The 27,104-nt window shown below is 44.2% G+C and overlaps 1 protein-coding gene across 2 annotated transcripts; it reads right to left on the minus strand.

The window, feature by feature from the left end:
- On the minus strand, positions 1–26,622 carry NR1D2 (nuclear receptor subfamily 1 group D member 2). Of its 2 annotated transcripts, XM_024214548.2 has the most exons (8): positions 26,520–26,622; positions 19,784–20,044; positions 16,324–16,412; positions 15,366–15,510; positions 13,222–13,850; positions 11,173–11,358; positions 6,289–6,499; positions 1–4,203 (listed from the first exon to the last, which is right to left on the minus strand). In XM_024214548.2, the coding sequence occupies exons 1-8, from the start codon at positions 26,533–26,535 to the stop codon at positions 4,007–4,009; spliced, it is 1,734 nt and encodes a 577-aa protein (XP_024070316.1). In that variant the 5' UTR covers positions 26,536–26,622; the 3' UTR covers positions 1–4,006. The 2 variants fall into 2 exon arrangements, with proteins under 2 accessions (XP_024070316.1, XP_024070315.1); XM_024214547.1 differs by lacking the exons at positions 19,784–20,044; positions 26,520–26,622 and adding an exon at positions 17,024–17,074.
- Positions 26,623–27,104: the final 482 nt, after the last annotated feature.

Raw genomic sequence — 27,104 nt, forward strand, 5'->3', positions numbered from 1 at the left:
TTGGTTAGAAATAATCTTTATTCTCCATACCTCCCATACAGTTTTTAGATGATGGTTCAGAAACAGGATGAGATACTGTCTATGCCCATGCCCATTTATACTTTAATAATACATTGTAACCAGATATTGACTACAATATTAGATCCGTTTTCCTTGTAAAAGGTACCATTTATTTCTGTTAGTGCATGAACAACTGGAAATCAGAATCTGGGACCAAGGCAAGGCAAGATCCTCATTTGAAGTGGCACTGTCAACTTGAAATCTAGTTAGTTTCTCCAAATGTATTAAAAGTAATTTCTCATCTGGCTCCCTGCCTGTTTTGGAGGACTTTGTCACTCTCCTCCTCCCCTCCCCCATGCTGCTGTGTGTGAGATTCCCACAAAGTGGGAAACTTCCCAAGGCCCATGCTTAAGTGCTCTGCCTATGGCTGGGAGTCTGCAATGAGCTCCCCTCAGGCCCCCTCCCTGCACCAGCACAGAACACCGCTGGAGTAACAAAGGTTCCGTGTGGGCACAGGTTTCAGACCATAAGGAGCTCACTGCAGGACTGAAGGATTTGGTGGACAGCCATGCTACACGGCAAGCAGTGCCAATACACAAAATACTGCCAGATGCACAAAGCCAAATGTCAAGAGTTGTCTCTATTTTCTTTCAATAATGATGGTTTTAGAGTGTGTGATTATTTTGTTTAGCAGCAGCAGCTACACAATTTTCAGGGAAGTTTGACAGTGCCCCTTTAAATTGTGTTTCCAGCTCTCCAGAACCGATAGCTTAAAATGATAAACACTTCTTTGACAGTCCACAAATTTTAAATTGGAAAATCAAAGCTAATCAGTTGCTTTTGTGTGCACTTGTCTCCCTGAGACTAGTTTTACAGAAAACAAACCATGTACCCTACTCAGTTACAATGCAGTGAAGAGGTTTTAAATTAGCATTAAAATGATAGAAATCTATTCCTATCCTGTTTGTAATAATAAATCATCTGCAACTAACCAACCATTCATCCACCTTGCAGGAAAAATCAGTATCTTATGCCACTGTAAATCAGTGTAGCTCCACTGACCTTACACCAGGTGGCATTCTGATTCGTTGTGCAGTGGCATATGTACTGTTCCTCCCCGATGTAGACTTTATATGTATAGCAATACATAACAGCATGGAAACAGCTTTGTTTGCTAACATAATGCCCATATTTAATCTTTTTAAACCTGTAAAATCAGAGGAACATTTCAATAAATTCATACAGTACGTTATATTAATCGTTCCGCAAAAGTCCCATCTACAGTGTCCTGCCTGAAGACGACTATCTCAGCATTTAACAAGTGTATAACCAGTGACACAGTAAAAGAAAGAGCTCACAAGACATGGCTAATGTCACTTTTGTTTGAAGTTCAGTTACGGAGCTCACAAAATAAGAGCCATTTTGAATAGCTTTTTCTTTTTCATCAAACCTTTCGGCATGAATCTGGTGTTTTTTCAGCTGATATAAGTTCTGTTTGCATTACATGTAGGAAGATTTCATTCAAATGAAATTGCACAAGTCAGAATATCTATCTAGTGCATATATATTGAACCTAACTAAAATCTGAATAAGCAACACTTACACAGTCCTGGTTATACATTCCTAAAGGCTTAATAATAAAAGTTTTAAAAGAAAGAGAGAGAGAGAGAGAGATGGTGAAGAGGCCTCTATAAGAAGCCCAAAATCAGGGGTCAGTTTGACCGTCACTTTTGAAATAGGGTTTATGAAAGAGCCACCTTGCAGAAACAAATGATGCACTTGTGTCCTTTCATAAATGTGCATTTTAGAATAAGTGAAGCTCTAAAACTAATATTGGTTGAATGCAGTGTTTACAGAAACGAGGGGGAAATGCCCTAGAAATGTAATCTGCTGAAAACATTTTAAAAAGGGGGGCCGTTCTCCAGTGGTTGAAGTAGTTTGAAACAGGAGGAGAGCTCTCGCCCCACCAGCTGAGGAGGAGGGGGAGCTATTGGGAAAGGCTGTGCCCCCCTGCTTTTTGGCAAAGCAAGGATAGAGCTGCACTCTTTCCAGATCCCCTTTAGTCTGGCTCCCTTGCCATTCACTTTTGGGCAGAACTCATCACTTTCAACTGAGATTTCTGCTTAAGAACTGATGGCCCAATGTTCATGCTACAGTGCAACCTCTCACCCCACTGCCGTTAGCGGCAAAACTGCCATTGACTTGTATGGTGCAGAATCAGATCTCCAGGGCCTGATCCAAATCCCACTGAAGTCATTGGGAAGACTCGTATTGACGTCAACCGGCTTTGAAGCAGGTCCATAGCGTTTTGAACCTGCAAGGTTAATGGGAGTTCTGCCATCAGGTTTGCGGGATTTTACCCTTACACATCACATTAACCTTTTAGCAACAACCCTCTATCAGTTGACAACAGTTAGTGTTACACAATTTTAAGACCTTAGAGGGTCAAACTTGAACACAAGTCAACTAAACATGAAGATAAAAAGAGCATTTTCCACTCCCACATTATATGACAGTAACATGACTATTTATAACATTACTGCTTTGGCATTTTAAATCACAAGTCTGTGGTGTCACTTCCTGCTATAACAGAAGAAACCCAACTCCACGAGGAACCCCCTTTCTAGGGTGGAAAGCAGCAGAATACAAAACAGACCCTCAAGTTTGGGAATTTTTGTGTCTGGAATAAATAGAGCCCCAAACCTCTGTTTTGTTAAGCGAGTCATGATATCCAACAATCGAGTGCACCTGTTTTGCGTACACAAAACATGTTCTTTAAAAAGCATGCAGCTCCAATATTTATATACATATTAATGTTGGGGGGAAAATAACATGAAAAGACAGAGGTGTCTCTCACAATTATGTATTCAAATCTTATTTAGCAGTCAAGTAGCAAATTGGTGTAGTGTAAGAAAGAAATGGTCACAGAACATATACATGCAAAAAAAAAAAAAAAAAAACCTATAATCTGGATATTAGATGGATACACTTTTCCTGAAATTTGTCCTTGATTCTTGAGAAGGAATTGATGGATTCTGTTGCTCATCTGGTAGTCAGCTGTGCTGAAGGCTTGAATAGTGTCCAACAGCTTTTTAACCACTATCAGCACAAGGTAAGAACCTTAGCTGCAACAAATAATCAATCTAACTAGTACCCTGAACAATTCTCTTTCAGTTAATAGTTCTCGTTATAAAGCTGGACCTGACTGCGATTCTGGTGCCACAGTATTTCTTATATTAACAAATATAGCATAGCAATGCAAATTTGCTGTTTTCTAAAAATTATAAATGGTCAGATAATTAGTTCAGTAATAGACAAAGTGCATCTATTTTGGTTCTTTCCATAGATCAGCTGCTTTTGCAAGTTTAACTCCTTCACAGTTTAAAATATTGTGAAGAAATTATGTCTATATTTTTATGTAGAACAATTTATATACATACACAAATATATATATATATACACACACACACACACAATTCTGTACTTTATATAGTCATTAACACCAACTATGTATCTATTTACATTATATACAGATGGCGTGTGTATGTGCACTAAATGATGACATGGACTGGAAATATTCCATGAAATTTCATGGAGTAAGAACAGTAAAACCATGAGTGAATTAGTAAGAGCTTTCCAGACAAGCAGGACTACATGAGTTAGATATGGGAAAGCCCAACTGTCATTTCTCTCATTTCCCACACAGCTACTATGCTTTTGATTTTCACCAGTGGAAGCTGACAGGTCTTTCTGTTGAGTGAAAAACTTAACAGTCAACATACTGATCATTCTGGATATCTTGACAAACTCTGAATGCCACATTGCTAACCACTGAAAGTACTCACTCTGAAGTGTTATTGCAGGGTTACGGAATATCTACCAATCACTCAGAGTCAATGAGGTTTTCTTCTCCAACAAGTGGTACAAACATATATAAATAAATATTTTAGCACAAAATATATAGCTTAACATGAGGCAAGTTCATGTATAAATAAGAGCTAAAGGCCTATGGGTGAACTTTAAAGGCCAAGAGTTCCTCAGAGTGCATGTTGTTTAAGGAACGCAAGTCAGGTAATTTCAAAAGAAGTTTTGTAAAAATAGAGGCTTCGTTTGGATGGTTTTTCATAATTAAGGTCCTTAGTGCACGAATTAGTGTCTCCTGCAGCGCCTCCACAGAGTTAACATTTTCTATTCCAGATCGATCTAAAGGGAAAAAGAGGGTGGGAGAAAAGGCAGGCAGACATAGTTTGCAGATAAAAAGCAGTTACGAGTCAGCTGTCCAAATCAACAAATATAGGAAAAAATGTAAGCCAAGACTTTCAAACCTGGGTGCCTCAAGCGAGTCTCCCCACATCCCTATTTACACCCTGATTCAGCAAAGCTCAGACATATTCAGCAAAGCAAAGCACTTATGTACTTTACTGAAGAGAGATGGATTTAAGCACATGCTTGAAGTAAAGTATGTGCTAAAGTGCTTTGCTGAATCAGGACCTTAGTTGCATAATGAAAGTAGCCTAACATTTTGGAGGTGCTGTGCACCCAGCAGCTTCCACTGACTTCAACAGGAACCGCAAGTGCTCAGCACTGCAAAAAATCCAGTCTAAGAAAGAATTTGAGAGCCGAGCTCTAAGGCCCTGTTTTTGAAAATCATCGTCTTGGGGAAGCTATTTGAGCCAGGTGTTTGTTGCCCTGATGAATGGAAGCAGAGCAAGTTCAACACTTTACAGGACTGGGCCCTATCTCCAGTTATAGTTAGTTAGCAAGCCCTGATAACAGAACACGTCACGGGAGACTGCTGCACTAGAACATGTTTACTATCTAAATTTCTCAACCTCCTTCCCTTTTTCAAGAAAAAATATTCCACTCAGATTCTGCCTGTCTCAAGTACAGAACGTGGGTGCACAGTTTATGAGAGTGTATAAGGAGCCTTCTCCCCACACTCACATGGCTCAGGTATGGGACCAGGCAGAAATGCAGCCCTTGTACACTTGGGAGCACAAGGACTGCTCCCTCCCTACGCTTCTGGGGCACGTAGAATCAAAAGGTGGATGGGAAGGGAGGCATGGCCACTGCTCCAGCTTCTCTTATGTATTGGCTAGCAAAATGGGGGACAGGGAGAGAATAAGCTGCATTCCCAAACAGTTGTAGAAGCTGGCCGGCAGTCTCCACCTGCTGGTGCTGTTTTGGTTTTTTAAACACTTAATGTATCACAGCAGCAACATTAGAGAGAATGGGATTACTCACCAGTGGGACTATTCAAGTGAATAACTGCTCACCCATGTGAGTAAGTAGTTTACCATGTGGCCCTTAGAAAATGAATTGCTAGGTCTGATGGTGAACTCAAAAATCAATAACCTGGGAACTATTTAAGGGCCCAGTCCTGCATTCCTTGCACCCTGGAAACTCCTAGTGATACTAAGAACCCCATCGAGAGTTTGGGATGTGGCAGGAATACAACTTGGGGCCCAAACCTCAAGTCTGACATTTTAGCATTTTATGGCAGCAGAAAACACAATTTGATGGTCTTTAAAGTATTTTGTCAAGTTCCAGACAGACTAAAAGTGACAACTTTAGGAAAACTGGGTCAGCTCCAGCAAATAATTGAGTGTCTCAATTCCCACTGATTTCAATAGTTGAGGTTGTTCATCTTTTTAAAGATTTGATGGGCTCTTCCACTGCACAAGGTATGGTTCACTAAACCCTATTGTTAATACAGGTTTCAATCCAATTGCAGGATTGAGACCTTACCAAAAAAAGTGGAACTACTAAACTATGTACCAGGCTTTGAAGATATCTCTGAGGTAAAAAGGCACTTTGTTCTCCAATTACCTGCACTGGTCTAAGTCAGGAGTAACTTCCCACAAGTCAAGTTACACCTGTGTAAAACTGGATAAGTGAGGGGAAAATCAGGCCCATAGTTCCCACTCTTGACCTATTATTTGTCTGGCTGCAGACACTTTTCGGAAAGGATATTTTACTACAGCAGTGAGACAGCAGCAGCACAAGCTAGATATTTTTCTTTTCTTTTAAACAGAAGTTTGGGTTCCAGAGTAATAGCAGAAAAGTCCTAAACATCTGCAAATCAGAACTGTTTTTCACATATGCAATTTCCCCCTTGCCAGAGCTGTAAAAGTTTAAACTACAGGCTGCCAGGAATTTAGAGAAGGCCCATTAAATCCTTCAAGCCAACTTAATTTGGCTTAATGGATATATTTTACAGGGGCCTTCGCTCTAATGACAAGTGTATTCAAAGTTTGGCAAAGGTATAGATTAACTTTCTTTCCTTACCAGCAGAGACCAGGACAACTGCCGTAAACAAACTCATTTCCTCATCATTAAGTTGCAGGCCACTTAGTTTCTCGCTAAATTCAAACATGGAGTTGAGTAGATCGCCAGCTCCCATTGAATGCAGATCATCCACACTGTACTTCTTTCCACTAAGAAAGGTGACAGTACGTTCCTTCGCATCAAATAAAGATGCAAACCGTACCATTAAAACCTGGCAAAAGAGAGAAAAGAAAATATAGGTAGATTTGTATAGCTCTAAAGAGAAAATAAAACTAATTTTACAACACTCAAATAGTTCATTCCTATCACTTAGCATCTTGATTAGAAATTGACAGTACCCCACTTAGCGCTAAAGAATGATGCAAGGTACGTCCATGAAATCTGGAATAATAAAGAAAATTAGCTGTTGTTTGACGGGGGAGGGGGAGGAGGGATAGCAGAGCTAAAACTTAAGCCTCAGACATCCTGAGCCATAAAGAAAACACTATTCACAAATGCACCAGTATGAGGGCTTGTTTATAGCTACTGAACAAACAAAAATATTCATGGTATTAGAAGAAATGCTCTCTTCGCCCTGTGTGTGTGGGTAGCAAGTAACAGTATCAAGCTAGATCCTCTCCTGCAGTAAACTGGAATAGCTCCATTGATTTCAATGGTGCTATGGTGACTTATATCAGCTGAGGAGGTAGCCCACGGTGTGTTGTCTGTAAAAGTACTATGCCACTGCTGGGTTTTCACAGGCAATGTTAGTGAACCTCAGTGGAAAAGAACAGAATGTGTGTCCTTGGAAAGACTAACACAACAGAGCTTGAAATTACACCTTGTCTGTAGCTACCAACTGGGGAAATATTTTTGGTATTGGCACCTCTTTTTGAGCATTTACAACTGTCAAACTTTGCCTCCTTGTTCTCAGCTGCACTGTGAATTTTTTCCATGTGGAATGGTTAGTAAGGTTCCATTTGCTCAATGTTTAATAACTCCCGACATGTTCCATTGTTTAAATATAATGTGCAGAACTGCCACCTTCTGACTTGGATAAACTAAAACCAACTTCATTTTAAAACGTCCAACTTGCTTTGTGTTATGGCCTTGATTCCTCCTCCCCCCCCCCGGCACAAAAAAAACAAAACAGGCTGCTGGTGTGCAGAGACTGCCTGTCATCCTGACCAGTACTGTCTCACTGTTTACTTGCACTCCCCCCATCTGTCTGTATCTACCTGTCGTCTCATGTCTTATGTTAGCGTGTAAGTTCTTTGGGCAGGGACTGTTGGTAGCACCAGGGCACCTGTTAGGTTAGGTCCTTAGGAAAGGGATCCTTGAAGGCCGGGAAGCTGCCTGGTGCGAAATGCTGGGGGGGGGGGGGGAGGGTGTTAGGACCAGACCCACAAAGGCATTCGACTGCCTAACTCCTATTGATCTGGACCTTAAGCAACTGACTGACAGGCTAGAGCTAGGCACGTCCTTCAGCTCAGGATTCTCAGCTGGACTCTCTCCTGGAATTAAGCACCTAAGCCAGGTCAGCCCATGCCTCAGCAGCCCAAACCCAGACCTTTCTAGTAGAAAACGAGACACACCCTCACACAGCCGATCGCCCAGTGGTCAGAGCAATTATCTGCGCTACGGGAGGCCTGATTTCAAGCCTCTGCTTTGTCTGATTTGGAGCAGGGGCATGAACCAACATCACCCACATCCCAGGTGCTTGCCCTAACCACCAGGCTCCTGGCTTTTCTGGGGACTTGCTCAATCTCTCCTCTTGAAGTTGTTCCACTTATCAGCTATTCACTGGAACAGGGATCTGAACCTGGGTCTCCCACATCCCAGAGGAGTGCCCTACTCACACAAACTTAATCCAGTCCCGGTTGTCTCTTATGACTAGCAGCGGATCTTAAGCGTGCTCTGAGAATGCCTCTTGGAGCGGGCCTTGCTGGGGACATCGGTGGGGGGGGGCCCTAGTCTGAGAAACCCACGGAGGCTTCTGTTTAAGCAAGTTCGGTGCAGCTTGTTAGCTGTGGGACAGCATCAGGACCTAGGTGGCTCTGCTCACGCGTACAGGTGGAAACTCTATGTGGGTAGGCAACAGCTAAGCACTGATTTTGACAAGTTATAACTGGCACCTAAATAGTGGACTCAGGTGCCTAAAGAGGGAGTTAAGCACTTAAATACCCTTAAGGATCTGGCCCAGGAGCACTATAATATTATGGGTTCACTTTCAACACCCAAGAAATATATGCTGTGGTGAATTTTAGCACCATGCGGAAGCCTATGCAAAATAGTTTAAATGGGCCATGAATAGTGACAGGTCTGGGGCTGGCTTTCTGCAATGGGGAATTTCACTGCAAGGTGCTGAACACCCCCTGCTGCCACAATTTTCCCTGGAAACTGAAAATGCTCAGAACTTCACAGGATTGAGCCCCAGAAGTGTGGAGTCACTAGCCTAAAATAATGATTCTTCTAGGTGAACAGGGCGTTAATTCTGGACTTCAAACCATATGGCCCACTCCTTAGCTGCTGTAAACCAGCACAGTTCAACTGAAGCGCTTGAGGCTATGCCTGTTTACACCAGGGGAGGATCTAGAGCTAAAATCCAGAGTGTAAAATAAAATCTAGACTCCACATAGGAATTTTAGACAGGAAGTCAAACTGGTGTTTTCAAAAGGGGCCTCAACCATTTGTGCTTGTGCGTGACTGTGTCTTGGAAGGCATCTCATTTGTACTCATGTACAAAACTACACACAAGTGATTGTACATGTACAAAGAGAGGCTGTACTTAGAGAATTTGGCTCCCTGATGTTTCAATCTATATTAACGACAGCTCCAGTGACTCCTGGGATTGTCTTTCACTGGTTCATCACTTTCAACTATTGTAATTTTGGTTTTGCTTTTAAATTTTGGTCAGATGCCCAGAGGCCTTTTGACATTGGCACCGCCCCACTGACATCTAGCTATTCATTACATTGTTATGTATAAACGAGGGAATAAAGGTAAGCACGTGGCCAAGCCAGGGCTATTTATTATTTTCCAAGGATATGTCTGAACACTGAGAGCACCTTTGCATATGGAAACATTTTATTGATGATGCTGATCACTAGTGTGAAGACAGAAGAATGGGGCTCACAAGTTCAGGTGCTGAAGTGCCAGAGGGAAGGTTTAAACTTGCTAATGTGGTTGTTCTATTTTAAGGAGTAATGGTCTCAAGTTGCAATGGGGGAGGTCTAGGTTGGATATTAGGAAAAACTTTTTCACTAGGAGGGTGGTGAAGCACTGGAATGGGTTACCTAGGGAGGTGGTGGAATCTCCTTCCTTAGAGGTTTTTAAGGTCAGGCTTGACAAAGCCCTGGCTGGGATGATTTAGTTGGGAATTGGTCCTGCTTTGAGCAGGGGGTTGGACTAGATGACCTCCCGAGGTCCCTTCCAACCCTGATATTCTATGATTCTAAATTATCCCCCCAGCTTGATGACGGTCTCCGCTCTGTGGAACCTAAAACGTGTAGAATTTTTCAGACAGGAATCAGTCTTTTTGTATAATTCGAGCAAGAATTTTAATGGCTACTTCAGGAAAAGATGTGCTGGGGAGAGGTGACAGTGTAGGCTAAGTACAAGTATGGTAATGAAAACGTAAGATAGGGCACTGGAAGGGGGAGCAGTCAGAAGTAAAGAGAAACTAACACAGAAGATGCCAGGACCTGGATCTGAGTTTCACAGTGTAACACGTGCCTCTCACTCCAACAATTGACCATTCTAGAACTGTGCAATTTAATGCATTATCAGTGAAGAAAGCAAGGGACCCAACAACTTTCAAGAGAAAATGATTTCTTCAATGCAAGTAAACCCACAGTCCAATATCCCTGCTTAAAAATAAGTGTTATAGAAACCAGACCTGTCTGAACGAGACCTTGAATTCTGTGGGGTCAGGTCTCCTCCAGTCATGCAAGCTTAACTCCACTAATAATAGTGTGCATCACACACAGAGGAGGACACGCCCCTAAATAAAGGTCATCAAGTGAGGGACACTGACTAGTTGTAACACCACATCAGAAGCCCTTGCATTATTAACCAGCTGATACCAATTTACGTACAGTACATAATGACCATATGCAAGCATGACTTGTCATTAAGAGCTGGTGGTGCTAAGGCCCACTACTAATGACCCAGCTATCAGCCACGTTGTAGACACTATGTAGTATCTACAGTGTAGCTACTGTATTGCTGAGTAAAGTTCCAGCTAGTGACACCAGGGGATACTGGAGGCTCCAGTGACTGCAGTACCCCCGGTTACCACCGGAGGGACTCCTGTGCAGATGGAATCACTCTAGCCCCATCAGCTCTTTCTGCAGGAGAGACTTCAGGCAGCAGAGGAAACAGGTGCAGAACAGAGAACATGAGCCTCTGTGGGGCGAATAATTCAGATTAGACCCACGGAAGCAAGGTTACTGCCTGCGGCCTCTCCCTACTGCCCCCTAGTTCTGGGCTAAGCAACAGGTAGCTATTTAAAAGAAATAATTGATGAGTTCTGGGGTGAGGGAGGAGGTGGAGCAGGGTTCTCAGCTGTTTAAGTCTGGGAAAAGGGTTTCTGGTTGAAAGGTTTTGCTGAGCTGACACAAAACTATGAACCCTGCTGGGGCTTAAGTGAAGTTAACAGGCTCCAGATGTGAACAAGATTCTCAGCTGGTGTAACCTGCTATAGCTTTATTGACATTAATATGCCATTATACCCATTGAGGATCTGGCTCCATCTCTCTAATGGAGCAATCGCATACCCTGGGGGAAGTTTGATTCCAGATCGAGACACATGCATCTCTATTAATAAGGCATAAGATTGCTGCACAGTCAGCCCAACATCTAAAGCATGAAGGATGTTGGCAAGGCATTTGCTGAGATTCTCACCTCAAAGGTCCCAGCCTTTAGAAGATTGACCTGGTCGTGCTGGGAAAGATCTCGGAACCCTGGAATGCGTTTTGCGAACTCCACCACTTCTTTCACTGCAGGGGTGAAGCTCATCGAAAATTCTTCCCAGACTTCATGGCCAGTCTTACTTGGGTCCACAAAGGGAGTCTTGCTCATTGGACAAACCTAGAATTTACACACACACACACAAAAAACCCCTCTTCAAATTATATTCCACATTTTAACCAATCTTTGAAAGAAGCAGACTCGTTGTTTAGGACACCATCACGCTAATCATACAACAGATAAAATAGGAATATTCATTAGTTAAGTAACAGGGATATTTTATGCAGCTCCATTAAATATCAGTTTAAAATTTTGCTAACTTTGGCTGCTCCAACAATGAAATTAGGGAAAACTACTACCATGCAGGGAATCGAAACTGAACACCCCATTTCTGATCTCACTCTCTCTGGCTTCTGTAGTTATCCCTGAATCTGCCCTCACTTACTCCACTGTAAACCAGGATCAAAGAATCTAAACTGCTCTTTTACTCCTGGAATGGGGTGGGGAAGAGAATGCTGGTGGGAAAGCATGTTCAGACACTGGCTGTCATCCTGTTGTCATCTCAGGGACAGCTGTGACAAACTCCAGAGAAAGACAAACACCAGTGTCAAGCAAGATCTTGCTCAGCGTTTAGGAGAGTAACCATGACACACCAGTCTTGTCTGAAATCTAGGCAGACTAGCAAGACTGGGAATTACTAGTAACGCTGTAGGGCCTACAGCCACAACTGGAGGTCTGAGCCCCACTGGGCCAGGCACTGGCCACACACAATAAAGAAGTCCCTGCCCCAAAGAGCTTACAAATAAGGGGATTCTCAGGGAGCTGAGAAAAGCTTGAAGGATCGTCAGAAACTAGGAAGTGGAAAAGTTTAGCCAATTTGTACTTGAAGGTTTGCAATTATGGAGCATAACAGAACAAGAACTGGAGTATTTCCTATGTTCCCCCTCCCCAGTCTGTTCCATCTGGCAAAGATAGAAAGAGAGAGAGTCTACTTTAAGGGAAAAAAAGGCAGCTACTGCAAGGTAAAGGTGGGGGGGCTTATTTAAAAATGGGGCAAAGGGAGGGAAATATGCACCATTGTTGCTTGACTTAAATCAGTTAGGGTGATCAAAGAGGCTGCAACAAGGAAATGCTTTCTGGTATGCTGCTGCTACTGGACAGTCCTAGATGAGTGGGGATAAAGAAAGGGAGGGACCCGTCCTTGTAAATCCTATCACTGGCTCAGAGTTTAAATTGTTGTAGGGGTAGAAGGACAGGTTTGTTGTGAACAGCCCAGAAGCCTCCAAATCCAAATGTTTTAAGTGGTTTCCATAAAAACACCTGATCTCAAATAAATAAATAAATAAACCTAGCCCTAAAAAAATTAAAATTAAATTAAATTAAATAAAAAAAATGACCTTTCTGATAAGATGAGCAAGTACTAAAAGACCCTGGTAAAAACAGACTTAAATCAACTAGATTGACTCTAGGGACGAAATCCTGACCCCACTGAAGTCCTCACTGACTTCCGGGGATCAAAGTTGCACCTCAGAACTTGTGCTTGGATACTTTTTAAAATATACTTCAAGTTAGTGCATCTACCTTTGTAAATTATTTTAAAGGTTTTATCCCCAAGAGGAAAAGGACTTAGTGATTCATAGGGCTCACTTTTCCAAGAAACCTACTGTAACCTGATTTTCAGCTATATCTTTTATGTGCTTTAGTTGAAAACAGACTATCTGGCAGCTAAAAGCATTGTTAGACGAACCATCTCAATTACTTGATTTCAAATCCCATACACAGTGTAAGCCGTTGATCTCTATCTAGTAGTTCTTTGCCCTAAACTCCGTTGGGTGCTATCTGGGTCTCCACTATGGACCAAATTAATCTGTGTGCAACTTCACTGATTCTGGGGCTACACTTGGCCCCATCTGTATTTATAGATCATTAAAAACACATGGCAAAAAAGTCTCCCTGAACCAGCAGCAACAGACATTACTGTACCAGGTGCATTCTCCCTCCAGTGTTGCATGAGTAAATATTCATGTTCTCATTTGCCGAAAACCCATCTTCTGGGATCCTTTCACACATTCTTTGAGTATAACCATTGGTAAAGTTCATACAGTGGCCATTTGTGAAACAAACGGTGCGCCCATTTGGATAATGCATTACATTTCTCCCTTTGTATTGTCCAGCAAGATGTTGCTCACTCTCGGTATAATGGGTGTCACTAAGCCCACTGCTACAATGGTCACTATTCAAACTATATTGCTCAGGGTTCTTTGGAATTCTTTCCCCGCTCTGTGGCTGCCTGGCCTCAGCTGGGTTTTCTGATTGCTCCTGGTTGTACATGAAGGTGTCCTTGTGGGCTCTGGTCACCATACCAATCACTTCTTCCTTTGCAATGTCAGAGGGAGAAGGAGGAGATGGACTTTTGATGTTTTCCAGCTCTTGTTGGGGTTTGGATGTAAGCTCTTCTTGAGACGACAGGGGCGCTTGCTCCTGATGCTCTGTTAATGTTTCATTTGGCAAGTGACCATTGAACTGGCTGTTCATCATGGTCTTCATGGCACTTTGCATTTCAATCAGCATCCTCTGTTTTTCACGTTTAGGAATGCGGCCAAATCGAACAGCTAAGGAAGAAAAAAAAGGGTTTTAGTTATACAGGTGCACACCAAATTCAGTCATGAAAACCACTACACACAAAACTGATAATCTTGCCTTTTTATGCTCGGGCACTAATCCTGATCTCATCTGCATGACTGTATATCAGCAGTAATGTTAATCCAGTGTAAAGCTGGTGTCAGATTAGAATCAGGTCCAAGATCATGTTATGCACCACTGTTAATATGTAAAATGAAGGCAGCGAAAAATATAACAAAAGTATCTGTATGTCCCTTTTCTTGGTTATTCCAAACTAGGTCTGGTCTATACACACAGTTGCACTCAAATGTGTGCTTTAAAACTGATGTAGTTAAATCAGTGCAACTTTGACTGTGGACACTCTGAAACTGATTTAAACCTGGTTTATATCACGTTAGCTTACATTTGTAGGGCTAGTTCACCCAACATAGCCAGTTTTAAACCAACGTAAGTGTGCTTGCCCAGGAGTTTGGCATTTAATTAACCTGGTTTACTTAAATCAAATCGGGTACCAGCCTGAGTGTAGACAGCCCCTTAGGGGTTGTTGTCAGTGATACTCAGAATGACAGCACAATTCTTTTAAATAAAGTTCTAGGTTAAATTTGCCCAATGAGTGTTAAATTTGTTCCTGTTCAGTATGAATCTGAGGGAAATAAAAAGTGAAACAAGGTGGGGGGGAGAAGTTCTCAGCTCAATTAAATTTGTGCTTTGGAAGCCAAACAATCTATATTTTCAGCACCTCACTGAAAACCATTGCACGAGGCAGACTTTCAGTGAGGCGTTCAGAGATTTAGCGGTGCAGTTTCAGTTACCATTAAACTTGTGCAGCTCTGTGCTTTCTCCTTGCACTGAAAACTTACTCCTGTAACTCTACTCTCTGTAATAGCCTTACGTGAAGTGACAATAAGAAGATAGTGTGCTATGGGTCTGACCCAGCTCCTATTAAGTCTTTCCACTGACTTCAGTGAGAGCTACATTGGGCACTATTTCCTCTTGTTTAAAAATAAACCCTAGGAAATGTATGCAATACACTGGACAGGATGGTTCAGATTCTTATCTCAGTTACACCAGTGTAACTCCACAATAACCCCACTGCCACCAAGAATGTCATTTTGGATTTACACCCGTGTAACTGAGATCAAAAACTGGCCGAATACCCACAGAGGAGTTTAAAATATTGTTTAACTCAGTAAAATAAACTACGACTTTTACATCAAGTCCGTCCATCTAGCAGCTGTCGCGCGTCCTATTGTATTAATCCCAACTCCAGATGCTCAGAGAAGGGAGGGCTTTCTTGGCTACTTTATATATGGTGCTCAGTATAGCCACACAGTGAGAAGACATAGCTAATCCACATGTAAGAGACAACATTAGCGTCCAAGTACAACAGGATTCAACTGTCTGTTTCTGCCTCCTTACGATCTTTGGCACATTCTCTTTTGAGACGGGAGGCATGTGCAGCACAATTCACTTTTACAATGTCATTATTCAATTCAGGAACATACCATCTCTTGACATTCCAACAGACAAACATTTTTTGATGCGGCATTGCTGGCATCTGTTCCTATTCATTCTCATTATAGAGCAGTTGTTATTCTTCAAGCACTTCTTATACTGGATGTTTTGCTGAATGCTTCTTCTGAAAAAACCCTGCCGATAAAAACCACAACCCATTACCGTACAGGTCAAATCTTCTATCAAGATCCAGCCATTTGCAAATAAGCTTCACTTCCTCATATACACTTTCAGAGCCATAAGAAGTAGGTGCCACTCCTGGCACCTTACAACTTCTCGTGACTGACTCGTCTGACTCCCTCAGACAGTTTTGCTAGCACAGTGAAGCATAATGTGCAAGGAAGAACACGGTAGGATCAATACAATAAACTGGTTGTTTCTAACTATAATAAATTCTAAAAGTTTCCCCAGCAGTCAAAACTTAAGATCCATTATTATCCTCATTATACTGATGGGGGAACCAGCAGAGCTGAGAGGTTAACTGACTTACCCAAGATCACACAGGATATTTGTGGCAGGGATGGAAATAGAATCCAGCTCTCCTGACTCCCAGCCCTGTATTTTAGCCACCAGACCACCTCTTGCACAATGTCTCACCTCCTCCATTCAAGAAAATGGCTTTCACATAATTACCAAAAGCTCCTTCACAAAATGGGCCATTCATGGTGTTCCAGTGTCTGAGAACAGACCTTTGATCCATCAGTGGTGACACGTAGGCCACCAGTTTAGTTGTTTCCATGGGAAGGCATGGTGTATTCCCAAGCAGCCTGTCTTTTTAAAGCAACCTGCATATATTTTGAACCTTCTCAGATTAATGTTTTATTAGATTAATATAAATTTAACTTTTCAACATCATCATCCGCTTACCCCATGATTCCAATTATTAACTACCCAGTGATCTGAAAACTAGTCAGCATCCACAACAGAAAGGAGACTATTATACTTTACCTTACAACCCTCACAAGCATGAACACCGTAGTGAAATCCTGAAGCGACATCCCCACAGACTTTACACAGGAGGACCATGCCATTAAATTCTAGAAATAGAACAGAAGAAAGTGGGCATGAAAATCCAATGGTAACATTCTGCCTCATAGGCCTTGTCTACACTGGTGGCAGGGTATGTAGGGTACATGTAGCTACACACCCCAGTGAGAGTGCGCACCTGCTGGAGCCTTTCCCTGCAGTGAGGAAAGGCTCTGGCAGTGGGACACTACATTGCAACATAGATAGGGAGGCACTGCTTAGGCACGTAGAGAGCCGCATAAGGTATATACCCTAAGGTTCAGCCGGGTCTCTACTCTACTTGTCTAAGCAGTGCCTCATTGTCTCCACTGCTTTTTATACCTGTGCCAGCTGGGCATGCAGTGTATGTATTCTACATGCCACTGCAAGTGCAGACCTACCCATAGAATACACTTCTGCCCCTTAAAATGTGCTTTGCAAATGAGATACTGCAAATCAGTTCAATGTACAAGAAAGAGAGGAGACAAAAACAAGAACACAGGAAAACCCTGCACAACTCAGCAGGGATTAATTTCGGAAGAATCGCTGGATAGAATGGGGAGAACACACATACACTGGGCTAACAGTGAATTTTTAATAAAAGTAGCATTGCACTTAATGGTAGAAAAAAAAGTCTGCTTACATTTATGAATTTTTAAAAGGATCATTTAGGAAACTAGGTCACCAAAGTTTGGGCTCAATCTGTCTTCCCATCAGGACAAGGAAGCCCATATAAATGTTGCAGTTTCCCCAACTGAGAATAAAGATCTTTTCTTAAAAACAGAAATATTAAAAGACACTGTTAACTTCAAAATCACATGTTGCAAACAAATAAGTTATTTTACCCTTTTTACTAATAAAAACTTTGGTCACATCCTGCAATTGATTCCATGCAGGCAGTCCTCCACAGCCACACAGAGCCTCCCCATTGGGATGCATTTGCAGAAACAGGACCTTACATTCTTAAAGGTGAAAGGATTTTCTAAGTCCAATTTGCTTGCCACTTTTTATGCTCTTTCTTTATATTTTGCATGTTTTGTTCCAGCTTGGATAGTAAAGAATGGGACTTTCCAAAGTGTTCAGCATTGCCAACTCTGCCAGTGACTTCAGGGGAGCAGAGTTGGACTAATGCTGAGCGCTAGAGCGGGTTGGAAAAATTTCAGTGGAACCATTTGCCATCTGAGACTGCAGTTTCATTAAAGTTCATATTTAGTCCCTAAACAGAACACGAACAAATGTCAATCTTGAAATCCTTTGTGAAAGGGAATTTCTGTCCTCTGCATAGCTCTGCTAAGCGCTTTTAAAAATCCCACCCTAAAAATCAGTTAAATCAGTCTCAGTTTTGTTTTCAGCCAATTTCACTGTCAGGCTCTTATGCCCTGATTCTGCAAACACTTAAGTGCACCAGCAGCTTTCTGTACATGAGCAGTCCCGTTGAGTGCTTCCATGTTTGCCAAACAATGTACAAAGCAGAAGAGGAGGGGAAAGGTCTTACTAAGATCTTGGATTTATTTATTTTGGGTGGGGGTTGGGTGGGAGAGAAATATTTTTTTAAATAATTTGAAGGCTTTTTAAAGTACAATGATCAGACTTTAGTGCTGGCTTCATAATGCCATCAAAACACAAAATATGAGCATAGGTGCTGGAACTAGGGATTCTGGGGGTGCTGCTGCATCCCCTGGCTTGAAGTGGTTTCCATCATATACAGGGTTACAATTTGGTTCAATGTCTCTCAGCACCCCCACTATACAAATTTTTCCAGCGCCCCTGAATAGGAGGGTTGTCCAGAAAATTTGACTGGCAAAAATAATTTTGTCTCGGGTAGAAGAAAAACATCTAACTTCAAATTAAAAGCTTATTGAAATACCCTCTGATCCATATATCGCTGCAGTCACTATTCAATGTTAACATTCTTGTAAAAAAACAAAAAACAACAAGGGATCACTTTTAACTTGTAAAGATTGCTTTAAAAAATTCCTTTATTTCTAAACTTCTGATTATCAAAGAATATATAATGCAGAAACACAGTAACTAAAGCAAGTCGAAGCCCACAGGCGCCGACTTCTCCTGGCGCCAGTGGGTGCTCGCATCCTGCCTCACCCCGACTCCACCCCTGCCCCACCCCCATTCAAACCCTTTCCCCAAAGTCCTTGCCCCAACTCCACCCCCTCCCTGCCCCTACTGTACCCCTTCCCCAAATCCCCACCCCGGCCCCACCTCTTCCCTGCCTCCTCTCCTGACGGCGCTGTGTTCCCGCTTCTCCCCCCTCCCTCCCACAGCTTTTTACGCCGTGAAACAGCTGTTTCGCAGCAGCAAGCGCTGGGAGAAGCGGGGACGGCGCGCTCAGGGGAAGAGGCAGAGGCAGAGGTGAGCTGGGGCGGGGCTCTTGTCTGCTAGTGGGTGCAGAGCACCCACCAATTTTTCCCCATGGGTGCTCCCGCCCCAGAGCACGCACGGAGTCGGCGCCTATATCGAAGCCTACAATATAGTTGCAATGACCAGCACCCCTGTAGTTCTGGCCATACCAACTTTTAATTTTATTTTATTTGTGGTTTAAAAAAAATAAAATCACTTGTAGCTGGAACTTAGTGCACACGTTCTGAACACATTTTTACTGGTGTCTGTCTAGAGTAGTTCCTGGTGAAGGAACTTGTGTGCATGTATAGTAGCTAGCGCAATGAGATCCTGGGCCCTGACTGGGATTCCTAAGTGCTATCACAATATAAACTTATAAAATGATTCCACTGATCTCTATAGTCATTAAAGAGAAACACTGATGGAAATAAGAATTTGTTCCTAGGTTTGAGCCTGTGGACTAAACTGTCTTTTAAAATGACATTTGGCCAGGTTTCAGTGAAAGGAGCACAAAGAGAGACTTGTAGCGGACTTTGTTTTAGCCCTTACATAATTTCAAAACTGCTGGGGCTTTTTATAAAAAAAAAAAATTAGTGAGAGTTCTTGATTTAAACTTACTTGTGGGCCAAAGGACAATATGGCCTGTTGGCACCACTTTGCACTGTGAGGAAGCAGTTCCAGGTCTGGGAGTGGCATCAGTGCATTTCGTATCCTGGATCAGTAAAGCTCAGGCACATAGCAGAGGTGATGAGCTTGAGCTCAAGGAGTAGGGTTGAAAAAAGATTGGAATGATGGCTGATTCAGGCTGAAGTTGTGGCTTCTGTCTAGCAAGAGGCTGTTTGCTCAACATCTTGGCCAGAGGATGAGCACCATAGCTACCGCTGTCTAGAAGGAAGGAAGTTAGAGATTAAGCGTGGAGGGAAAATTGTGGTCACCAGAATGAAGGCTGGGAATGTCCTCAGTCCAGGTAAGACCAGCCATCAGTTTGAGACAGTGGAGCATGACAGTGCATGTTTATCTGCCTGATAATACCTCAAAACATACATACTTGTAAGTCCACCATGGCCCTTGGTCAATCCAGCAGCACTCGACCGGCTTGTTTTAACGGCATCATCTAGCTGATCATTCTTTGGTGCACCGTCAGAACCCTCGCTGCTCCTACTGTTACAGCTGCTCTCGGAGGTGGAACTGTTTGGTGAAGATGGTACAGGCGAAGAGGATGACTGGAAACTACTCTCTGAGCTCTCACTGTGACAAGAGGCTGGGCTAGACGCTGAGCTTGAAGATCTGATGTAAGCAATCACACCCCCTGGGGGAAGGAAAGCAAAGACTGTAATGACGAAATACGAAATGTACGTACACAGCTCGCAAGTGATCCACGTCCTGAGCCAGCACCATCTAGGGTGACCAGATGTCCTGATTTTATAGGGACAGTCCCGATATTTGGGGCTTTTTCTTACATGGGTGCCTATTACCCCCCCACTCTCTGTCCCGATTTTTCACTTGCTATCTGGTCACCCTAGCACCACCTGACGCAGCATGCCATGTGTCTTTACATGTGCCTCTTTCAAACCCCTCCCCCAAACTCATTTCTTTCCATTAGCTTTCAATGACTGACCTCCCCTTCCACCCCATCTTCCCTTGCCTCCTAAAATGGAAAATGAGATTAGATAAAAGAGGGAGCAGGGGATGGGATCAACAGCAAGGGTAAAAAGCTTGCATCTGATGTGGTGGATGATGGGGAGTCACTGGAGGGACTCAAAGCTGGGAGGATATAACCTAATCAAAACCTGATCTCAGAAGCAGTGTTCTGAAGGGAGTTCAGGGTAGGAGGTGCAAATTGGAGGGGGAGAAAAGACTAGATCTTAGAGGTGTTATGAAGACAGAAGCAGAGATCATTTAGATAAGGGTAAGAGAAAGGGCAAAGTGAAAGATGACACCCAGGATACAGGCCTGAGATAGGGAGGAGGTTGGTGGTGTCCACAGTAATGGAGAAAGGGGATGGGGCGTGAAGATAATGAGTTCAGTCCTGGCCTGTTTTTATATTAGTACCACTTGTCACATTACAACTCTTTGTAGCACATTTAAATATAGTTTCAGTTGCCAGGCTCTTTGCAAGGCACTGCACTCCCACTTGCAGAACCGGGAGACTGTTTAGTCTTAAACTCTTGAGATACTTTTGGAGAAAACAGCTTCTTGCTCTCTTTTAAGCATGGAAACTGATTTGTTTTTTCATAGGGTCCCTTCCCCAGGTTATATGTCCAAGGAATGATCTCGCAAGGGACACAACAATTCTTTACTCTTCTTTTGAGAACCAAGTCAATTGTCATCTCCAGGACCTAATATTTTAAAAGCCATTACAAAGTATTTGCTATTTCACACTAAAATCGGTAAATGTAAAAGCTCATTGGCAAAACCCAAGCTATTTAAAAACTGTGTTTAATTCCCTTTCTGCTCTCTTTGTACTGCTATGGAAGATCCCTTTACATATGACTCATTACAGACCAGAATAAGATGATGCATATGCCTTAAGTCAGTAAAAGCTACAAATGACAAGGAGTGCTTGCTCAACAGATTAAGTCGGTACAGCGGGTCCTGGGTCATAGTGCCTTATGTTAATTATAGTACATTTGAGGATAAATGCTGCCACTCTGTCCTACTACTCTATTATACCTTTGTGATACAAAAATAATTTCTAGAACACTGAGTGATCCTCTGCAACATACAAATTGAAATACTTGGCACAAGAATCAAAGACAGATAGTAAACTCGGAATTTCATTGCTTTTGTAAATTTAATTAAACCTGTTAGCATTGCTGTAGCGGCTTTACTGGACCTATTTTACTTTTTAATAGCGGAGTCAAAACATTAAAATTAATTCAAACTTAAATCTCCCATTCACTATGTAAAAGTTTTTTTACCTTCTACCTAGTCCTTCAGCAAAACTTTGTTCAGGTGGAATTCTATATCAAGTGCTTACTTAAGTATGCACCTTACAGGGATTACTTTTCAAGTCCTGAAATGCAATGCTATATGTAATGGTATATTCCTTAACATCATTCCTGTAGGGTTATTATTATAAACCATATATACTGCAATGATCAGTTCATCCAGGGGTAAGTTTTCAGTGTAGTGTGTGAGAGAGAGAGGTGGCACTTGACACAAGTCATGTTATCGTAATGGAAGCTGTGCACCAGATTCCATCAAAGAAGCGCTAAAATATTACATAAGCCCCATATTAACCAGTTGGGGGACACATAGGCCTAGTCTATGCTTAAAACTTAGTTTGACATAGCTACAGTGGCCAGGAGTGTGAAAAATCCACACACCTGCATGCTGCAGCTATGGCAACCTAACCCCCCAGGGCAGATGCAGCTAGGTCAATGGAAAAATGCTTCCATCAACCTAGCTACTGTCACTTGGGGAGTTGGAGTTTCTACAGTGATGGAAAAAAGTGCATCTTAGCTATGCCACTGTAGACATGGCCCAAGTGTCCTGCAATTGCTAGGACAGGCCCATGTTTTCCCTGAGTGTCCTGCTTACTGTTGTACCTGACACTAAGTCACATTACTGAGTTAGCAAAGGAAGGGAAGCATGCTTCTTTCCATGTGAGCCCAAGCAGAGCAAGTGAAATGCCAATCAAAGGAGACCTCCCGCCTTAATCACAGCGGGGAACACTAAGCAATTGAACCCAGTACCATATAGAAATGATCATGTCTCCTCCAGTGAAGGAGACTCATCCTCACACCCTATAGCAGTGGTGGGCAACCTGAGGCCCGGATGTGGCCCGTCAGGGTAATCCTGTGGCGGGCCACGAGACGTTTGTTTACATTGACCATCCGGAGGCACGGCCACTCGCAGCTCCCAGTGGCTGCAGTTCGCTGTTCCTGGCCAATGGGAGCTGCGGGATGCCGCGGGACACAGGGATGTGCTGGACGCCGCTTCCCACAGCTCCCATTAGCCAGGAACGGCGAACCACGGTCACTGGGAGCTGCGGGAGGCCATGCCTGCAGACAATCAATGTAAACAAACTGTCTCGCGGACTGCCACCGGATTACCTTGAGGGGCCGCAGGTTGCCCACCACTGTCCTATAGGATAGAGGGTACTGAACTGCGCCTTCTCCCCTGAACAGGTGGAAGATAGGACCTAACCGAGGAGTATTGTACAGCAAATTCATTTTACCTTTGCCCCTCCTAATGAGGTTTTCAAAACCAAAAGACCCAGGGCTAGATTCACAATCTAGCATTACAATGCCTAACATCCTACTGCCTAGTAGAATTCAAAGGCCCGAGTTAGGCTCTCAGGTTCCCTGTACACACATAGTGAGAGGCCCTTAAAAAGAGTTTCACAGACACCAGCACACTGAACAAGAGCCATGATTTGGAGCAGGGACTTAAAGCCAGGTGAGTGCCTTAACCACTAGGCCGGTCATCCTCATGCTTTCTTTGGCCCAATGACTATTTAATTATTTATACAACATGGAACTGCTTCACCAGGACAGACTGAAAGACAGCCACCCCAGAATACTCAGTAGCCCAGTTGCTCAGAAACTCATCTGGGCAGGGGGAGGCCTGGTCCCTGCTCCATAGCAGGCAGAGTGGGGATTTGAACCAGGCGAATATAAGCACACCTCCTCCTTGGTCTTCTGTTGTGGGGCAGGTGTACTCAGAACACAGCTACCAGATTGGGCTCAGCAGCTGAGAGAGGCAAGGGAATTCCTCGTTTGTGAATGCCGCTGGAGCTTAGGCCAGAATTAGGTGCTGAGCTGCTCAGCGGTGCCAGGCCTTAGGCAGATTTGCACATGCCCACCCACAGAAACCTAGGTGGCTTGGGGACTTTACCAGTGGAGACTTGAATGCCTAGGGACTTTGGCAGCTACAGGATCAGGTGGCAGCTGAGCCCTAGTTCTGTGAAAGCCAGTTGTGCCTAAATGTTGGACTTGGGCAGTTAGGCGCCTGAGTCCCCATTGAAAATCTAAGACCCACTGGGTATACTAACTATTTCTGTATGCTAGGGACTTCTTGGTTACTTGTCATATTACTGAGAAATATATTAAAATTGAGACTATCTTGGAAGATTCTGTGGCTCCTCAGAAATCCTTTGCTCAGATTTTAATATTCTTTTCTATTTGACTAGAAGTACTAGGTTATAGCTGCATTTCAGAAAAACCTACGTATGCAGTGCAGAAAAAACACATTTCACAGAAGCAGCAGGTCCTGATATTGTATGGACGAGTCTGCAGACACAAACTTCTTGACTCTTAAAATAGAATTTGCTAACATAGAAGACAAAGGAATTTTATTTTATTTTATCCTAAACTGAATTGTTGTGATGTGAAACTAGTTCTGGATGTTCATTTTAGTCATATTCACAAAGGATTCTGAAAGAAATTTAGAATTCCAAATGATTTACTACCACCAGCTCACGGTGAACATGTATTTTGAGCAGGAAGTTATATAACTTCTTAATGATGACTCCCGTTATTTATATTTCAACAGATTATTAAATCTTTGCAAAAAACAGAGTTCAGCCTACCCAGATGCTATTTTAGTACCAGTCTCCATTGTTGTTGCAATAGTTTAGATTATTTGCCTTTCATCTTTGACATAAAAGTTTAACAATGAAAATAACTGAAATGATATAGGGTACAAAGAGAAGACTTTAGTCAAGAGAAGGAAAGCTAACTGTTCTTTCTGCTGTGAAGAATTTTCTACTGTACAAGATTATCACATTTAGGTTCAATTAAAAGGGAACCATCCCATTCTAGGGCAAAGGAACAGTCTTGAAAATAGCAAAACTGGCACATTAAATTATCAGCTCTTGCTGAAATAATTTATAGATGCACAGTCACACCAAGGGTTATTTAGCTGCTGGCACAGCAAATGCGTCCTTCCAAAGTCAATTTAATTCTGTTTCATAAAGCACTGCCCAATGTTTTTCACTAGAGCCACAGGAGCTGTTACATAATCAGCCGCTATTATATACAGAATAATAAAACCCAGCCTTTTCACTCAATTTATTTTAAGGGAGAATGCAGGAGCCATTGTGTCCTTACGTGGCAATTACTTTTCTGCGATTTTTGTAAAGCCAGAACTCCCCCACCTTCCCATAAAGCCCAGACAGACATTCTAATTCCCATACGCTCAGGTGGGACCCAAGATCTTTTTGTGTAACATGCTGTAATCTGGACGTGTCCAGCCATCTGACTTGTTGGGCTCATTACGTGAGCACAACCATCAGCGAAGGCGAGTCTGCCCCCTCTTTCATCTGTTATAGTCCTGCTGTTGCAAGAGCCTGTCCACGTGAGAAGAATTTTAAACGTGTCTTCATTCCAATCACATGGGCAGGCACACAGATACAACATGCTATGCTGCAAGGAGCCAGTAAGACTGCCGCCCGGGGGCCAACCCTACGCCAGGGGAGAGTGACCAGATGTCCCGATTTTATATGGACAGTCCTGATATTTGGGGCTTACATAAGCACTTATTCCTCCCGATTTTTCACCCTTACTATCTGGTCACCGGTTTCAGAGTAGCAGCCCTGTTAGTCTGTATCCGCAAAAAGAACAGGAGTACTTGTATTAGAGCATAAGCTTTCGTGGTCTACAACCCACTTCGTCTGGTCACCGTACTTCAGGGATCCTAAATACCTAGCACTTTTACTCTCCAGAGCTCTGGGCAAGCACCAGGCACTGGGGGGTCGGAGAGGGGAACAAGGGCAACACCTCTCCCCTGCCCCATCCTCTCCTCCTGGCCCCCTGCCCAGCCACAATCACCTGGTGAATGGAAGGGGCAACGACCCCCAGCCCCACTCTGCGGGCATTCTAACCACGCCCCATCGGGACGGAGCCGCCCTCCGTGTTCCAAGGTTCTAGCCACGCCCTCTTCCGAAGGGAAAAAGAACACCTGCCCCCGCCTGCAATGCAACGCCTAGAGGCGGCGCCTCCCGCTCCAAAAGGCGAGCGGTAAGAAGCTTGGAACAGCTGTGGGGGCGGGGTCAGAACGGTGCAAACCCCTCCCTCCCGGCGCTCCGGTGGGCGTGGTCAGAAGCGCCGCAGCGATCGGGCGTCCTCTGCCCCACGTGTCCCCTGCGCGCCCCGTCCCGTCACCCCCGATGAATGTAGGTCACCAAAACAGCGGCCTCCTGCGGGCCTCACGTGTCGGCGCCGGCAGCCACCCAGCTGGCCCGCCCCAGCCCTATTATGCTATCGTCACGTCACAGCCCCGCACGGCCAATAAGCGAGCACGCAGCGCGGAACGTAAACAGAAGGCACACATGGCTCGGCAAGCGGCTCCATGTGAGGAAGGGCAGACACCGGCCACAGGCTCCGCAGGGAAGGGGCGGGGGGGAGCGGGTATCAGTCCGTGGGAGGCAGCCGTAGCAACCCAGGTTCGCCAACATCCACCACACAAATGGGACCGAGCAGCCGAGGAGTGTGTATGTGTGGGGGGGTGACTTTAAACCCCCACAGGCTAGGAATAAGAATAACCCCCCCCCAACGGGGATCAAACCCCACAACATGGGGGCAGCTGCCCAGTCCACACGCGAGACGCTCTACTAGATACGCTACCCTGACAGCGACAGCCGCCCTCCAGTGCCCTCATTCCCCGGTCAGGCACTCACCCACCCGACACTAACATGGGGGTCGCTGATCATCCACCCCAAATCCCCCCAGTGACCAACACAGCGCGCTCCCCCTTGACCCCAAAGCATCCACCCTGGGGCTTCCCCCCTCCCCACACCAGCACCACGTACTAGCAGCTGAGCTTAGCAAGTCTCTTACCTGCATTGACCTCCATAATTTCCTCCTCCGACGAGACGGCCCCAGGGACCGTGAAACTCCCGACTGGGGGACGCGGTACTCTGCGACCAAGCAGGACTAGCACCCCGACTCTCCTGCTCCCCGCCGCTGGTGCTGCCGCTGCCCCTCTACATGTGCCCCCAGGCTCCCCGCCAGTCGGCACAGTACAGCGGCTGTCTCTGCAGCGGGGGCGCTTCTTCCCCAGCCCTGGCTGGGCGTGTGTCTGCAAAGCAGCAGCAGAAGAGCCTGGCTGGGAAGGTTTCCTGCTGGGCTGGCTTCTGGCACGGCGGCTGCTGCTGCTGCTTCGCTCCTCGGCTTCCTCCCCTTTACAACAAAAGCGATTGAGACACAGGAGAGTCACAGAGTGCGGCACTGACCATGTGACTCACCTCCACCTCCTCCCTTCCCTCCCTGCGCGGGCCCCTTCTCTCCTCGCGCTCTGGGCAGTGCAGTCCCCTCTCCTCCCCCTGGCAGGCAGCTCCTCCCCCGGCCGCTGCCTCCCTCCTCCTACCCTGGCTCTATCTCTTTACCCAGTGACACACTTCCCTGCAGTCCCGAGTGGGGGGC

This window comes from Terrapene carolina, unplaced genomic scaffold (genome assembly GCF_002925995.2).
Source record: "Terrapene carolina triunguis isolate 2854851 unplaced genomic scaffold, T_m_triunguis-2.0 Scaffold84, whole genome shotgun sequence".
Classification (NCBI taxonomy): Eukaryota; Metazoa; Chordata; order Testudines; family Emydidae; genus Terrapene; species Terrapene triunguis.